An 18,592-nucleotide genomic window follows, 5' to 3' on the forward strand; every position below is an offset into this window, starting at 1 on the left:
GTAACAGGGGAAGGGAATTAAACTGGATGTTTGAAAAGCATGAGCTTCGTTTTTGGGATTTAGGAGCCATTTTAGTGATAAATTACATTCAATTTAATCGAAATCATGTTGGAGATAGTTTGACTTCGTTTGGAGATTTATTTGATACTCGCATGACAATGTCATTAGCAAATATTTAATTCGAGTGATTTAAGTTTGGTCCAAGATTGTGTAAATATAAGACCCAGCATGGAACCCTGGGGAACACTATTTAAATATTTGTAGACGATATGTTGTTTCCTTTTGAGAGTCTGAGAGGGAACTCTTAAATTATTGTATTGCACTGTGAAAATTGGAGTTGACCAAGTCTTGAGCAGAATACCATGGTCAACATCAAAGGCGTTTGACAAGTCGAGGAATAGTGCACAGCCGTCATGGCTTTTATTCAGGTTACTAAAAAGAAAATTGAATACATCCATAATTTTTGTGATGGTGAGGTAATCCTCTCTAAAACCAGACTGTTTACACTGATTTTTTAGGTAGTTTGTTTTTGATGTATTCTTTCAAATATTTTTGTCACTAGTGAAATAATAGAGATGGGTTTAATTATTAGTCTGAGCTATTTTGTATATACTGAACGAATAAGAGCAGATCTCCACTCATGGATATGTACCTTTGAGGGTGAAAATGTGTGCAAGGGGTTTTACATGAGATCTGCGACAGCCACAAACGCAGGTAACTCGTCTTCTCCCGTGACGTCTTGATACTAGCTTATGCAGTACATCCATTCTATTGCAGCCGATCACGTATGCAACCCCCTGTAACTGTTGTTAGATATGCCACTTCTGGTATAATGCTACATCCAAGGAATATTTCGGCATCACCATCAGACATGATCTACCCACTGCTAAATGGATGCCTCCCCAGTTTGTCGCAATGCCACAATCCATACACGAACTTATCGCAATGCTCGATCTCTGCAGTGGTCACACCCTTGGCCATGTTTCTCCTTTGAATGCCATTCCGACAAGTCTCTTCCATCGCCTATCATCCCTTTGAGTGATGCGCTGCCCAAGTTCAGTTTACTTCAATGACTAGTTTTCATTTGTTCTCCAATCCGTATACAGTATTCATCAGTGACAATTAAATATCCATTAGCCTCATTAAATGCCTTCTCGCATGGCTTATAGGGAGTTTCCAACGTTCAAGAGCCAGGATGTGGGGTGTGGCCAACATTTTAAAAGCTCAAGTAATCAACTACAAAATTCGTGTTTTTTTTTTATTGATTAATCATCTCAGCTCTACAGAGAATAAAAATATGGGCCATTTAGAAGACCAACTAAGTATCTGCATTCAGTGGGATTTAGCAAAAGGGGTTTTCTACCATTTTGGGTAAACTCAGGACCCTGTCCACCAAAAGCTACCCATGGAAAACCCAGTGTGTCGCACTAGGTAAAGCGCTCGGCAATTTCAAGAGTTCAGAATACGCCGGTGTGTGGTGCATGTGTGCAGTTGTCATTCGCAGCAGAGCTCCCCACCAAACACTGGACAGTATATGCCTCCTCCATCTTTGGTCCTGACATGGAAGTCCCCAATCACAGGGGCACAATGCCGTTGTGTCTGTTTAACACTTTGGCTTTTGCGAATAATATCCATAATACAGGGTTTGTTTTAAGTTAGATCGGGTAAATGTGTCGTTAAACCCACCACCACCCGACAGCCAATTAGTAAGGTTTGTCACGTAAACAGAATATGCCGATTCATTACTAGTACAGCACACCGGTGTGTTAGAGAACCAAGTCACAACATTTACAGAGTACGACGTTTCGCCAGTAATTACAACTAGCTTCATCAGGCGACAGCCAGATTTATTTTGTCTGCTGGTGTAATATGGTAGTCTATATTATACAATAAAACCTTTCCTTTTAAATACACACACACACCATTAGCAATCATTCATATATTTTCAGAGCTGGGGCTTCTTTTGCATATTAAGAGAATAACCAAAATGACTTGCGTGTGCATGTAGTCATAGGTATCTATTGTGGTACAATCAAATTGGTACATTTGAGAACCCTTAATCACAGATAGCTCCGTATTGGAATTGAGAATCTCAGGTGATGCTGGCTCATTGCTCAAATCCCCCAGCCACCCAGCCATCTCTAAAACACAAAATATTCAATATTTTATCCTGGTCAATGACACAATATTGGAAATGAAAAGGCAAAAAAACCACATTGGGAACATGTATTTGTATGCTTTATACTTGGCTTAATAAACTAGTCAGCAGCATCCAGCAAATAAACGGTACAAGCATTCACGACAAAAGACGGTGTATCATATAATAGTCCGAGGTTCCACAGGTTTCTCATGTTATCCAAAGAATGAAGATCACAAAGATTAAAATACAGAGAAGATACCAAGAACATTTTTCACCAAGTCCTGCAGTTTTTAATTATTTATTTTTATGCAACAAAGCAGTGTGCTGCTATCATATAACACGTAAGCTTTCGTGACCAATATAATCCACAGGTTTTTTTTTTAGGTTAGATCGCGTAAATGTGTTGTTAAACCCGCCACAGCCAATTAGTAAGGTTTGTCACGTAAACAAAAGAAGCAAAATCTGACTGCCGTCTGATGCCAGTTATAATTACTGGCGAGACTGGCAAAACATCGTACTCTGATTGTAAATGTTGTAATAAATCGGCATGTTCCATTTACGTGACAAACCTTACTAATTGGCTGTGTCAGGTGGTGGCAGGTTTAACAAACATTTATATTCACGCGACCTAAGCCAAAAAAAAACCTCTATTACAGCGTGCTATGGTTCGAAAAGTATCTATTTTAATTACAGTACAAAAGTTATGTTAAGAAGTTAGTAACTTCCCATAATATCCACTAGGCACTGCTCTTGAATCAAGACTTGGGGGTGCAAGTGTGTATTTCTTTCTGTGTATTCAAATAATGGTGTAATTTCCATTGCCTCATCTTGGCACTAATCTCTGGACATACCAACAATAGTTACGATTTACCTTCTATTTGTAATCATTACATGTACATTTTATTTATTGGAAATTAAAATGTCAACATGTTTGGTAATACTGTACATCGTGTTTACTCTACACTCATTAAATGTCTAATATACAACACAAATATAACAAGGCATGTTGAATTACCCCAATCCAGCATTGTCAACTGTAAATTTTACCGCTAACTTATTCCTTAAAAATGCTTCCTAAACATTTATTTAGCATTCCAATGATAGCGGTAACAATGTGCAAAAACCATTAACAGTGTTCAACAATATGACAATGCAAAAACACTGACTTGCTAAATGAACGTGTGCATAAGGAAAAATATTGGTGTCCAAAACAGGGTTTTAGGGAGGGGTGATAACATGAAGTGTGTAGACTAAATGCATTATGCTCACAAACACTCAAAACATGAGTAAACCCTTCGTAAGGGTCTCCATTTTACTTGCAATACATTGGGACAATGCTTAGCCTTCCACACTGCTGAAGCAACATTTCTTCAGAGCAACAATATAAATTAAGTGGAAAAATATCACCCCACCAACACAGCTGTGATAATGCACAAATGGAAGAATGAGACAAACACATCCATGCAAAAACACAAGCCCTGACAGATGGCTCTGTGGGACAATATCCAGACTGCACTTGCATGGTTAAGACACCTGGGCGTACTGGCACGCCCTAAAAATAAACTCGGCACCTCTTCGTGCATGCCCCCCCCCCCCGCCCCTACAAGCTGCAGGAATGGCCGTACCTTTCCGTAACGATGCCTATGCTGAAGGGATTGTGCAATACGTCACAGCATCTTAATCCTACGGTGGGTGGGGGAGGCGCCTTCAGACGAGATGGTTGGAGCCCCCAGCGGGGGCCACACCGAAGCGACCGTGGTGGTATGTTGTGTTGGAGCCACAATCCACGTACTCGTAGCTCTCAATGGAGTCCTGCTCGGCATGGCACACGTAAGAAGTCGTGACCGTTGACCTGCGTGGGTAAAGAAAAGTCATTATCATCTTCGCTTAGCGGTGGCAATGGTGATGTAACCGTACACCAACATTCTGTTCCATTTAGCCAATCCAGTGTTCATTGTTGTGCAAGCCTCCAAATCAGTTTTGAAATAGAATCCTTGATCTAATTTGCACATGGATAACTTTAAAAAATTATTTCTCGTATTTCTCCCAATTTATTTTTTTGCACCTTTTGCAGGAAACAAGTGCATCACTCTGTATCAGAGACTATTCCCATAAGGTGACATTACTCAACTACTTCAGGCTCAAATGTATTCACACTCAAGGCATCCCTTTTATTATATACTAAGCAAAGTGTTTATCCCATTTCAAATAGAACCACATTTATAATTCTCGGTCACACTTTGCCAAATTAGGTCTAAATGTAACACGATGTTCTTTTTTCAATCTTCATTGACTGGGATGAGATTAACTGGCTATACTTCAGATCCAATTTTAAATCAAGGATGGCTGCCTGGACTCTAACCCAGAATATCAGAGGTGCTGGCTCAGTTCTGCAACATTGAATTAAGTCCCCTGGGCCACTCAGATACCAATTTGTTACAATGTAATTGTGGTAATTTTTGTACCTCTTATAGCTTTGACACTGCCGAACAATAGCCTAATATTTTTATAATTATGTCGGAAGACCTGTAACATCCAAATTTCTCAATATCCACTTTGTGAACCTTGTTATTTAACCAACATGACCTCCACGTCAAGAGAACACAACCCCGTCAAAATGACAAATAACGAAAGGGAAACGGAATATTTCTGAAACATTTTGTGCGCATGGACAAAGAGTATAAGTGCATTTGCATAAAGGTAAAAGTGATTGCACTTACTGTATAAGCACCACTATGTTGTGGACTTTGATTGATGGCAAGGTGCAGTAGTAGCTGCAGGGAAAAAAACATGTTAAAATAAATGAGCAAATTTTTGGCGCAAAATCTTAACCTATGCAACATTTGCAGAAATCAAGATGGTGGGGGAAAATCAAACTTACTAGACGTAAGATAAACCAGCGCTGATCTCTGTATTGATGGTGAAGTCGATCTGAAGCAGGAGACACACCCAGATCAACATTGCTCATCAACAAAACAAACAACACATTGCAATGCAAGCTGAAGAAACATTGATACGAATAAGTTTACTTTAAAATGATTTCAGATGAGGTGGCTGGTGAAGAAGTGTAGCAGCCTATGCCAAGATAGAGCTTATTGGTATCCTTCTGCGCCAATCTCTCTCGGGTCCCTCTCGAAAGCGCCCGTAAGTAAGCTCCCTCCCTTCATCCTCCAAGCAGCTTTTCGCTGGCTATCGAACAAAGATGGTCAGTATATTGCGCGCTTTCGGATGCGCTTCTGCGGAATGTTCTTCTTTCTAATATTATGCAGCCACTGGAGACGTGCACTTTTAAATCATTTAGATTGAAAACCCATTTCTTGAGAATTGATTTTGCTCCCTAACTCCAAGTTGACAGCCATAGCCATACTTAAGCAGCCTCGATGCCTGTGCCCGTTCCCTTAGCTACCCACAAGTAGGCCTCGGCAAGGTAAGGTAATTTGACCGTTTTTACCGGGTAAAAGGGTAAAGGTGTCGACATGCCAAGGGTAAAGTAAAAGGTAGGCTCGTTGTTTTTACACTTTTACCTTACCTTGCCGAGGCCTACCCACAAGGTTCCCTAGCAGAGAAGCTGGTGGACAGTAGGTTCTCTGCTCGAGAACCTTGAGTTAAAGTGTCATAGGTGACGTTCTTGTATTGTGCCAGTAGAAAGGCTCATGTTAAATTAATTTTAAAAATCTAAATTTTCTCCAGTACAGCGAGATAGCTTGGCTTTTCATTAACTGACGTTAACAACTCACTTGCATGAGCATTTAAGTTGTTAGTTTACTCCAATTGCACATTAACATGCTGTTTAAACCTAGGCAATGAATCATCACCTTTGCAGGCAGTATATCGAGAGCTTACATGTGTGCAAGTATAAGCATATGTTGGAATTTTTTAAATAAGTTCATATTTGCAAGCTGTGCAGTCAACAAAAGCACTAGGAAGACCAATGCAGTCGGGTACAGTTATAATCAACCCGCTTCTTCAAAGGCCAATGTGCTTCAATAGGAGGTCCCCTACAGTACCTGTGTAGTGACTGTGAATGTCACTTTGTGGTGCCGGGCTTACGAAGCCACGGCGGTTAATGTGTTGGCATTATGTGTAGCCCGTTTACTCGGCGTAGTACCAGCCCTAGCGGGGCTTGGGTGAGCGCAGGTCAGCGCGGAGGCACCACGTACAGTGTGCAGTGCGGGCTCCCGGTGAGGGAGCGAGAGGGAGTGTCAGCCAGCCAGGGTTACGTTGGGGCATGATACGCTGGTTGACCTGCCGACACGTGACCGGATTATATTGGAGGGGAGCCACCGGTGGACGGGGGCCGCTGGGCGGTCACGTGGTCTAAAAGAGCTCTTTGGGAGCCTTCGGGAAAGAGCGAGAGATCTAGAAGGTGGGCGGGGCGAGGGGCGGAGTCAGCCCCAGCCCAGGCCAATATAACGGGGCCCCCGTGAGGGGCTCGGGGTTCTTCGTGTTGCTGGTGAAAAAGATCCACGTCGGATAAAAGAAGCCTCTAGCCACGCGGTCCGGGACCCAGCTTGTGGTCCGGGCCGGGATAGCGAACCGTGTCTAGTTCTGCCGTAGCGTGGCTAGATGGGCATTCAACACCCAAGTGTAGGTTGTGTTATGTTGAGCTACTGAAATAGTGTTGCTCCAAAGACGTCTGCGACTCAGTTGGTCTCACGACACCTGTACAGCCCTTAATCAATCCACTGTTTAATAAGGGCCTTTCCATGCCATGCAGGTCATGGGAGTTGTTTATACCATAGTTGACGACACTGGTGAATGTGGGTTGAAGGTAGGAAGCATAGGCGTGGTAGCATATAAACACAGTACAACAATGGAATATCCTGCACTACCCCTCTGCTGCCCACCATACAGCTCCACTCCCTACGGTACTTCTAAAATTATACAGGGAATATAAGGGGAGTATATCTTCACAAGCAAACAGATGTGCATGTTGGCGTGTGTATTTTCTTACCTGGCTCTGGCTGAGTGGGGCGATATGGGTGACATTGGTGAAGCGTGCCGTGCCTATGACGGTCTTGAGGTGCTGCACTTGCGACGTGATGTTCATCACGTACACAGAGTAGAAGTTGTTGTTTGTAATGTTCAGGGAGCTCTGTGGAAGAAAGGCAGCTTAGTGAACCACTGTACACCACAATGCAGCAACTGTTGAATAACCTGTCAATGATTCACAGTTACGTATGCCGCTTTTAAAAGACACCTCCAAACAAACGGACATAAAAAAAATACGAGAGCTACAATAATGAGAATTTAGCACACCCAAGAAAGGTCAAAATTGAAAAAGGGGTTCTTCAGGCCTCTCAGCCTACAGTGCAATGTTGTCGTGTTGCATGTCCAGTTTAGCAAATGAACCTTACAGCGGGACCCTGGGGTTCCAAATAAACGGAAGTCAAAATCGTAATTAATAAAAAAAATTGCCGACTCCGTTCCACCGCACACATAAACGGCACGACCCACCTGGGACTAATCATTCTGTCGTCATGTCGTGCAAGCGCAGCGAGGACGAATGCGCAGAAGAAACAAAACTTTGAAACTTTGATTAGCGCATCGCGTAGAACTCGTCGAGAGGAATAGATTGCCGGATCGTTCGCTTTCAACAGACATAAAATGACGTCGGAACACAGTTTATGAGAGAGCCGGGGACTTATGGTACCTGGGGTCCTGCCATAAGGTTCAATTACACAAAAGAGCTAGGAAATATTTTAGAACGTTTGCAAATATAAATATGACAAACCGTAAGTTACATGACTAAAAATGTCATGTTTCACAATAAAGTAGTAGATACACATTTAAATCTGTCAATTTTAAGCTATGACCTGGCACACAGGCATATCCTTGAACATGTAATTGTAGGCTATTTATTAACAACCATATAACAGATGGCATGCTTTGCCAGAATGGCATCAGCAGCCCGTTTTAAGCTGAGGCAGCGGCCAAGTGAGACGACCGCCAGGCTGTTCCTGTCCGGCCACTTGGCAAAACCGCGTTTGGCACATGAAGAGTGAACTCATACTCTTAGGTTTTTTCGGTAAAGTCACGTAGGTAAAAATAAATAATAGAAATAAATAATAGAAATAATAATAGAAATAATATTATAAATCACAGCATTTCGGAGGCAACACAAGTCTTCGTCATCAGGTGGGACCGTCACAGCTGAATTTACTGTATTAATTAGATTTATTATTTTATTTCTATTATTATTATAATTTAAAATTAGTATAATAATGTATATTATTATTTATAATATTTTAATTATTTATTTTTACCCACGTGACTTTACCGAAAAAACCTAAGAGTACGAATCCTTGCAGTCACGAAAGCTTCAAATCAGGAGTGAACTCGTATCGGTCACCCGGCACCGCGTACCGTGATGTTTATGTAGACCGTGCTGGTGTTGGCGTTGAAAGTGACCAGCGCCGACTTGATGCCTCCGTTGGTGACGTCCACCGAGCGCGGAAACAGGAAGTAGACGATGAGCCCCGACACAAGCAGGCAGGACAAGACCGACAGCAACACGTACAGCTTGCTGTATGCGACACATGGCGTCAAAGTCGTGCAATGTTAGGCTACGTCAACATGCGGTGCGTAATATGTGGCCGCACACTAGACTGGACTAGAGCTGCAATAATAGCAAGGGACAGGCCATTATAATGAAAAACACATCAGTCGTATCTAAACAGCCAATTACAAGTCTCAAACTTGTGTTGAGAAATATGAGCGTGCTTGGGCAGGACACGCCGCAACAAGAGATGACGCTGATCGTCTAGACTCAAGAGTGGCACCCAAAGGAGTGAACACAGCCAAGATAGCAAGGGCTGCAGGCATGGAGTGATGAAGTTAACTTGTGTGATTGTTACATCACAGAAAGATGTGGAGAGTGATGAGATGAATAGCAAGTCTGCTGTCGAGATGAAAAATTAAGCCTAGATTAAAATTGTGTAATCTTTAAATGAATTTAAACTTCCACAGACTAAGAGCCACTTAAGGAAAACCCAAAATGTACTAAAAAATTTGGGCATACAATTGAATATGCAAATGTATCCTCGAAGTGTAATGTATTTAATATATAAAAAGCAAATAATTGAGGTAAACAAGTGTTTCCAAAAGGCATAGAAATAATAAAATGTAAAGTTGCAAATAGTTGGCAGAGACGGAACGCAACAGGCACTTAATTATACTATGAACCTGCTGGGTAGGTTTCGATCACGCACACACATACTGTACACTTAATTTTAGTAAATTTGTTCCCTGCTCAATTTGAATGCAAATGTCATTTAATTTTGTATTCGATACATTTTTTGTGTTGCATTAACTTTGGACAACTGTTTAGTTTACAGCGAAAGAGAACAGCGACTGAATTTGCAAGCATCAATCACATCAGAATGTTAAATCACATTTAAACAAGGTCAGATGGAGCATATGCAGGTTGTAAAAACCAACTAAACTGTAAATCGTATTACACCATGACTTAACCACCACATAATTATGTAAAATTTCGTAGTCTGCCCATTTATAACTTTCATTGTGGCTAAACAATGTCAAAAGCCTTGTTTTTTCACTTTACACGAAGCATACTATTCAGTTTACCACAGGATTTTTTTTTATCGATTATTGAACGAATGCCGCGGATATAAAAAAATGGCAATGCAAAGTATTACACCTCTGTGCTGTATCATAGCACATGTGCATGCTGCTACTTCTTGCAATTTATATAAAGGCATTCACCAAAATTGTACTGCCTGTATTATAATTCTGGTTTCTCTCATTTCACTGTTATGGCACTTACATTATAAAAATTAAACCAATATCACGAGCAATTATTTAATAACTACCAGTGGCTTGGTGTGGTGGGTTTGAAACATTAATACAGTAAACTAACATCTGCATGGCTCGGAGTCCGATTAGCTGCAATCGTCACATTTCCTCTCTCACACTACAGGACAGCTTCCTATTATCTGCAAATTTATTGTGGATAAGTAGAGTCTTGCAGCAATGACAAGTGGCATACATTAATGATTACCATGGGTGATAATAGGATAAAAAATGTTCATCCTCCAAATCACTGTGATAAAGAGTAACATATCTCTGGACGGAGGTGTGTTATAACCAGACAATCCTTGCCAGTCACTGCTAATCACAAGACGAGACAAACCACGTACGTCCTTCGGGGCTTCAGCCGCTGATCACTGTATGGGATCAGTGCCACCAGCTGATTTTCTTGCTCTGTCAAGAAAAACACAAGCCGTCGTGGGCATATTTTCACCGTCTGTGATTATTATTATTGTCCCTTGGGCAAATATTCATGGCACAAACAGCAGCACCCATCCTTCCATGGAACGCACCACCAGAATACAATTAAAGCACCACAAACAGACTAGTGATTTCTAATGGTTGGTGTTTCCTTTGTAATTTATATTGGATGGGTTACTGCAGTTTCTGTTGGTAGTCTGAACATGATTTTCATTGTAAACTGTTGACAACTGACTACAGCAATCATATAAGATTATTTTGCGATTTAAACCCTCCAATCCACAAGGTGTTACTGAATTTCCAATATAATGACGGTTTTACCATGGGCAAAACTCTTGATACTACCACACCTCACCAACGCATTCTGCCAGATCCCACATCTGCTGCAAAGTAGACTAAGCGACCTCCAAGATTTGCCCTTACAGCATCCTTCCACCCGCTCTTCCCCTTGGTCGCTGGACTTGTGGAGACCATGACGAAATAGGAGAAATGGCAGCTAATTTGAATCAATTTCCACATTTTTTATTTGTGCAAATTTTCCAGCTTTCCATATTCTAAAAACAAATATTTATTTCTTAACAGCTCAGTGTCGGTAAGCCGATGCAAACGAGCTGTTTCCCATTGAGCAGCGTGTCGTTTGGTGGAATGTGTCAAATACAGGTTGTTTATCTTTTTTCTCAATCAGTACTCTAATGTATGAAAAAAAATCAGTAGGCTTTAGCCTTTCTAGCAATACAAACAGGTGTTTAGATGTTCAAACAACAAATAGAAAACTTTTGCAATGATTCATGTGTGTATTAACCACACGTACTTGTGGTGAACATGCAAATAAAAACATGCTCTGATAATGTCTTGTCTTTGAAACCGATTGGTCTACACTAGAAACAGCCTTCTTTTGGGCCTAATTTCACCAGCATAAACCAGAGGACGCCAAAAGGTAAACAGTACAAAGGGCATTTATAGCTCGGGATGAGCGGCTACGAAATGGCACCTTACTCTAATGTATTCACACAAAATATGAAATGTTATCATAGTTGCGAACAGGTATTTTTTTGAAGAACCAAATCACCCTGGATTCAACCAACCTCATCAGATCTCAGAAACAAAGCCGGTTTAGTCTGGTTAGTACTTGGATGGCAGGGAATTGAGTGTTAAGTCTTCATGAGTGGGTTCTTTCCTCAAAGTATGTTTAGTATGTTGTGCTGCCACATTCCAAACCCTAATTCTTGGAACTCCTAACAAAACCAATAACATGGCGCCCATGTAAAGTTATTTTTAAGACTGAGACTTTTAATTGAAAATTACAATTATGACTATTCATACCACTACTTTAACAAACCAAACGAATAAACAGCACGAATTCAAACAAAAATACATGCATAGAAAAATGTAATTAGGCAGCATTAAGTGTATGTTAGCACTTAATTATGTAAGAATGTAAATGTATAGCATGTTCAGCGAACCCACTCACAAAACTAGGACTTGTGGATAATTGTTAGACATGAAGTATTGAATTGTTACATTAAAATAGCCTGGAGTATGTTGTGCTAAGAGTTTAATAAAAACGTGTTGCTCCCAAGACGTCTGCAACTTAGTTGGACTCGCTACACTGTGACCAAATTGTATCACTAAAGATATTTGTAATGTTGTTTATAAAAATTGGACATGTCGTACAACCACGCAACAAGACCGCACGTAAAAAAACTGCTTTGGTTCAACTACCAAGGATTATTGCAAGCCTTCAGCATGTTAAAAACGACTTTCGTAGAGGCATTACTTTGTAAATTTTCACAGTTTAAGTTGCATTTTATTTCAAGGAAAGTGGTCCTTTTTAATCAAAAATTACTGTCCGCAACATTGGTCAATTTGCATCAAACACCTTCAGTGAAAATTAGTTTGACACAGAATGTAACAAGAAATATGAATTTCGGTGTTTAATGCTTTCAGATTTATGCTGAGAAACAGAAAGCAGAGGGTATGCATCGATGAACAATTACAAATCAGAAACAACAATGAATTTATAAAGTGGGCTTGAGAAGCACACATTGCCAGGAAGGACAAAGGACAAGGCTAGAGACAGAATGGCAACCAAGGGAGAACACATGCCCAAGCATAATGCTTCCATTCAAGCACACGACTGAGACTGCCATCCCTCGTAGGCCTGAGATTCAGCAATGGCGTGCACACGCCTCGAACCTGACAGTGAATTGACAAAGGCCGACAGTAATTATAATCGCAGCCTCACGCGACGACGCACTGTTACCCGTACCTCTGGGTATACGTCCTGTGCCCTGGCAAGTGGGGCACGTCACGCTGTCTCTGCCCGTGAACTCAACGTAGGGGAACTGCGAGATGTCGGCAGGCGCCACAGCCGTCCCCTCTCCGATGTCCTCATCTCGAGATGGCAGCACCCCCAAGTTCCCGTTGGGGCTCCCGGACGCGAGAGGTCCCGAGCTGTCATTGCCACCGCCGCCGCCGAAAGTCTTGTACCGCGACGCCGTAGAGCCCATTGTTCAGGAATGAAAATCTCCTGCTCGCCCCCACTGAGCTGCCTTTCAAAGATGCGCGCAAACTCTTTGTTGTGAAGCTCACCGCCAAATGGTTCTGCGAGACAAACACCATCGTCATTAACATGATTTTGGATTTTTTTTCTGACTGACACAACATCAGTGCCAAGCTTCATGTACATATCATGTATATATGAAGCTATTTTCGAAATTCTCTGAAGGCCTCCTCGTGCCGTACAGGTCATGGAGGTTCAATTATCCATACTTCGCTTCACTGGTTAGTGTGGGTTAGTAGGGGCAGGCAGCATAGACGTGGGCGCAGAGAAGTACAGTACAACAACGGATCTCTGTTGCATAGCCCAACAGCCTACATACAAGCTCGCTATGCATGGTTGTCACCTATCCAATCACTGAGATCACGTGCTGTGTGAATTCAATTTACTTAAGCATCAACTGCACACTATAAAAGTGCGAGTATGAAGTATTGGACCCTTCATGGGCTAGTATAGATCAGGAGGATCCAATCACAAAACTAAGTGCAGGGGGACATTTAAAATCGCTCGCATAAATTAAAAAAAAAACAGAAAATGGCTCAAATCAGTTATGGTAGCCCAAAAACAGAAAATTATTGCATTGTCATTTATTATCAGTGACCTATGCGCATTTCATAGACGCTGGGTTTGTTGGTGGCGTTTCCGAGGCGAAATAAAAAGGAGTGTTTGATTAAGCCGACCACGCGGAGGCACTGTATATTCGGCAACCGCTCGAGCAAACTGCTTATCATAAACGTTACCAAAAGATCGATTTGTTTAGTTCCTCCAAGCTGACCAAAAAAAGCTGTCAACGCGATTGAACTCAAAGCCAGTGTGATTATATAACTATTAATTCATGGCACGTGCACAGCTCTCCACGGTAGCCTGCAAAAACAGTTCAAACAGTTCACCCACTGGCCAATAATAAAAGGCAAGCCCCATTTTAATGTCATATTATGTACTTGTCAATGCAGTCTCAAACCATTACTGAACAATGATGCTCAAAGGTACACAGCTGTGCATTCAGCTCAAGAATGCAGGCTTGTCTGCGTATTTCCCAATACATGTGTCGTCACCAGTCATGTGAGTCACAATGCGTGGCAGGTAATGTTTACACGTTTGCCAATACACCCCTTGCTGAATGGGACCAAAGACCCTTCATGGACGATGCGAGCTCAACACACCACCCAAATGGCGTAATGCACAGCAGTGACAGCCAACTGCTATTTCATTTGTTGGGCCCCCCATTGGCTACGTACGGTGCGAAAGAAGTTCTACATAGGTATATACCCTTAAGTAGAGGTGACAGTGTACGTATCGTTCATGTCAACCACCAAGAGGTACATACAATAATTGTTTAATGTTTTTCCACTATAACAGGAACGTCAATTGTAATACATATAACAGCACAAAAATAACATTTGACCATGTACACGTGGATTATTGCATCAGAGGAGCGTGGCGGTTGGCGTGCTGCACAATGAACCCCGCGAGCCGTGTTCGATTCCAGCTCACGGCCAACACCAGTGACGATTATCTGAACCGGTCCTTGGCCTCCCCTAGGTCGACTCAGCTTCAAATAAGTACCTGGTGCGTTGTGTAAATATCGGGGATACAAAAGCAGTCAGGAGTGGTGCTAGCCACCCACCCTCTCGCGTCCCGTGTTCGCCAACAGCACTTGCCAGGTCTGTTAAGGCTATACGTGGAACTTTGTGTGCGTGCGTGCGTGTGCCGTGTGTGTGTTTGTGCGCGGGTGCAGATGGATTATTGTATCAGAGGAGAACGAGGAATGGCGACAGCTTTGGGAGGTCTTGCCAGGAGTGGATTACCTTGGGACCATTATGCCGGCACAAAATAGCCTACTCTTCCCATAGACGTCACGGGATTTTTAACATCCACTGGAAAGCAGACGACACGTGTCGTCACGGTTAATAACACCCGCAGTATTAATTAGGACTGTTGGCACTGGATTCGAACCGTTAACCTCTGCAACTGGTGGCGAACGTGTTTCCGCTGGGCCATACTTACACGCCTGCATAGAACTGCGACCCACACTTTTTGATTCTCTCCAATTGGGAGGAATAGTCGAAGGTGTACTGCGTTTTAAATTGTAACGTCAGTAATTCAACAAGGAATACTCAAGGCCAATAAGAATCCGTTAACTGCGTCAGCAGTTCTCCTGCTGTGTTTGTCTCACCTGATGACGGTTGCGATTGAAACGTCGTGATCTATTAATTTTCTATCTACGTGACTTTACAGAAAGAACCAAAGAGTATGGATTTGTGCAGTCACGAAAGCTTCAAATAAAATTGCCGATAACATTTGACCGTTGTTATCAAACGCAGTAAAAACCACACGCGTGTTGTAAAAACCACTTTTGATCCCTGTTTTATGAGATGGGGTGGAAGAGGGCACACACACAGTGGTGGGGAAAGGAGGGCAAAGGGAAAGAGAGTAAACAAGGATTACAAACACATTCGGGGTGCTAAAAATCAGCAGATTGTTTGTCTTGAGATGCTTAAAAAAACGCGTGGAAGCATTCAATAATTCTTACATTTGGTTACTTTGGAAAGTAAAAATGACAAGCCAAAACTCCATCTCTCTGGTAGCATAGCTCTATAGTAGGTTTAATATTGCGTTCTAGCAGTGTTATGAAATAGATTGCTGAAATTTATGGTTGGTAAAAGCGGTGGGGGGGGGGGGGCAAGGAAGCCCACTTCTGATATAATTCTCCATTGATGCGAGCTTTGGCCGGGTATCGAACTCATGTCCACCGACTTCATGGCACAGTGCACTAACCGCTGCCCCATCACTCCCACGTACTGAGAGGATAGCTATATGATCACGCTCTAAATGGTGCAGACAGCATGGATCGCATAAGACGACTTGCACCTACCTCCACGCAGGTCCAACAGTAATTTGTTACGATACCATATTACCCATGTGGAGTGAATATACATTTATTTATATTTTCTATCTACGTGACTTTACAGAAAGAACCAAAGAATATGAATTCCTGCAGTCACGAAAGTTTTAAGTCAAAATCATACAAAATTAGCAAATACCCACCAAGGACGTTATAATTTTCAAAGACATGCGATTACCAAGGTACATCATGGTTTAAATCAACGCTGCAGTTATTTATATCACCATATGTAGGTTGTGTGAACACAGCCAACATAAGCCTGAAAGCTAAAACAACCGTACAATTACTTAGTAAATAATTAAATCCACCCTGTTTGTTTTTAAAATGGGAGGCTTTACTTGTTTATGATCAGTAGAAGCACCTTACCCAAGAAGGGCTTCAAAAGTCCAATTGTGCACATGACTCAAAGAATGACCGTTGTATAACACACATTATTGCACCACGTGAATAGATGTCAGAGCCACTTGCGTAATTTTTATGTAACATCTCCTTAATTTTGACACTTGTTCATCGCACAATTACGTGAATATCCCTCCCTATCCGGCATCTCCCTACCCAAGTATGTACTTATGATTAAGGGCCTTTGTTCGAAATGTCGTCTCTCATATACTTTCATATTTAAGACACGAAGAAAGTCCCCTAGATAGTAAAAAAAATGTATTAACAATTAATGAGGTCGAATTGCACAAGTAAAATGTGTCAGAAAGAGCCAAAATTATAAAATGGTGCTGACACATTGCATTATAGGTGGAACTGTTGTAGCGAGGTAAACGCAAACACATAAACGAACATGATAAAGTTATTCATCTATTACTTTGCCAAACTTATTTAAATATGATTATATAAGCCCTCAAAAACTGCACTTGCAAATGTTTTAAAATACTGCACCTTTAATAAAAAGTATTCACTTCGAATGAGATAAATAGGTCCACTATTTAACAATCCATATAAAATATATCACTTAATTTAAATGTCTTTAAGGGACCGCCTCTAATAAATTAACTGACCATTTTCGAAATCATTACAGGGCTAACCCGCAATAATTAATGGAACCCATCCCCTTTAGTTTTAACAAACGCTTAACCATAAAATAACCAGGAGGTAAAAATAATTTAATCCGAGGTTAAAGATCTGCGTGTGATTAACTGCAAAAGACACCACCTCTAACGCACGATAAAGTTGACAAATGTGGCATCATGGATAAAGCTGATAAACATTTCAGCAATTTTTAAACCACGAAACACAAGAACCACATGATTCACAAAACCACAATTTTGGGAACCACGTCTTTACATAGCGGCATCCGATGTAGTAGACTTTCAAAATAAACACAAGTGATCGTCGACTACACTCACCATTACAACATTGCGCTATTTATCCACACATTTTACGTGCACATGTATAATAACAATAATGATTAGAACAATCAAACACAGCATGGCAGTTAATGTTTACACCTCGTTAATGCATTTTGAAACCAATTATTTGGCGATGCTGCTGCGTTGATGGAGGTTGCGCAGGGGACAAATAACCAGCAAAAAACACTAAACCTTCGTCAATAACACCCGCGGCCTTAGCACATAATGAACGTGCGTTATGAATAAGGCCCACTGCCCTGAAACGTCGTCTATATTTTGCCGTTGAAGGCCTCAGGCCCCGTGATGCGTACCACAGCGAGCGGCCTAACGCGGGCTTCTACACAGAATTCACCACCAGCCATGGTCTATCCACTGCTGAATCAAGGGCTGGTTTGGTAGTCGCCACCCCCCACCACCACCACGGATCCCGCTGTTTAAAGATCCGATCTAGATCACGATTTACATCGCTCCATCTCCGCGGCGGAGGTTCCCATTCTCGGGTGCCGCTTTTCAAATCCCTTTGGTTACGCGAGCGAATTAACGTTGCCATGTTCCGATTTGAAGACACGGCACCGTGAACATCTTATCATTAACACAAAGACACAATAAAGTAACGATAGCAACAAGGCCGCGAAACAACCACGACCGTAACTCGGCTCCGTCTCCAACTCAGCCGGGGGCCGATGATTAAAAAAAAAATGCAACCCCGTACAACATGAAACAATACAACACACGCACGAAGTAATACTAACTAAAGATACATAAACAAAGTGGTGATTCTGAGGAGAAATGTAGAGGAACACTGACCAGGACGACAGCAAGAAGCGACCTCGACTCGGCGTTTGCCGCAATTTTAACTCCTGAGCCAACGAATCGATTCACCCGAATCGATTTGCGATTCCACGACTCAGAAGTTTCTAGCGATTCGAGAATCGATTCCATATTGTTGTTGTTGTTGTTTGGGACTGGCTTACACGCATCCGTCAATAGCACGTGTCGAAGAAGTTAAACATCTGTCGCGTAAAATTTCGATTTAAAGCTTTCGTGACTGCAGGGATTCATCTTCTTGGTTATTTCGCTAAAGTCACGTAGAAGGGAAATAATAAAAATAAAAACATAATAAAATAATTCTCACGACGTTTCGGAGGCAACACAAGCTTCCGTCTTCAGGTGGAACCGTCACAGCACGACTGCTGTATCAAGCCTCGTTTCAAGTTGATCTTCTATGCCGTCTCGATTCGCCTACCGCATTTGCTCTATCTCTTTTGTATTGTCTCTCTCATAAGCTTACTGAAACGTTAAGTCCCTGTACGCGAATACCTATACCGACTTAAAACACTAGGACTGGCGTGCCAATGATGTGTCCTGTGTTAATTATG

General features: G+C 41.8%; 1 protein-coding gene across 1 annotated transcript; it reads right to left on the minus strand.

Moving 5' to 3' along the window:
• Positions 1–2,225: 2,225 nt before the first annotated feature.
• Positions 2,226–18,128, minus strand: LOC133349677 (transmembrane protein 106B-like). Its single transcript, XM_061563321.1, has 8 exons — positions 18,021–18,128; positions 12,660–12,994; positions 10,300–10,363; positions 8,507–8,666; positions 7,095–7,235; positions 5,022–5,071; positions 4,861–4,914; positions 2,226–3,992 (listed from the first exon to the last, which is right to left on the minus strand). The coding sequence occupies exons 2-8, from the start codon at positions 12,898–12,900 to the stop codon at positions 3,848–3,850; spliced, it is 855 nt and encodes a 284-aa protein (XP_061419305.1). The 5' UTR covers positions 12,901–12,994; positions 18,021–18,128; the 3' UTR covers positions 2,226–3,847.
• Positions 18,129–18,592: the final 464 nt, after the last annotated feature.

The sequence above is a fragment of the Lethenteron reissneri genome, chromosome 31 (genome assembly GCF_015708825.2).
Source record: "Lethenteron reissneri isolate LAM-NWPU_2019-01 chromosome 31, ASM1570882v1, whole genome shotgun sequence".
Lineage (NCBI taxonomy): Eukaryota > Metazoa > Chordata > Hyperoartia > Petromyzontiformes > Petromyzontidae > Lethenteron > Lethenteron reissneri.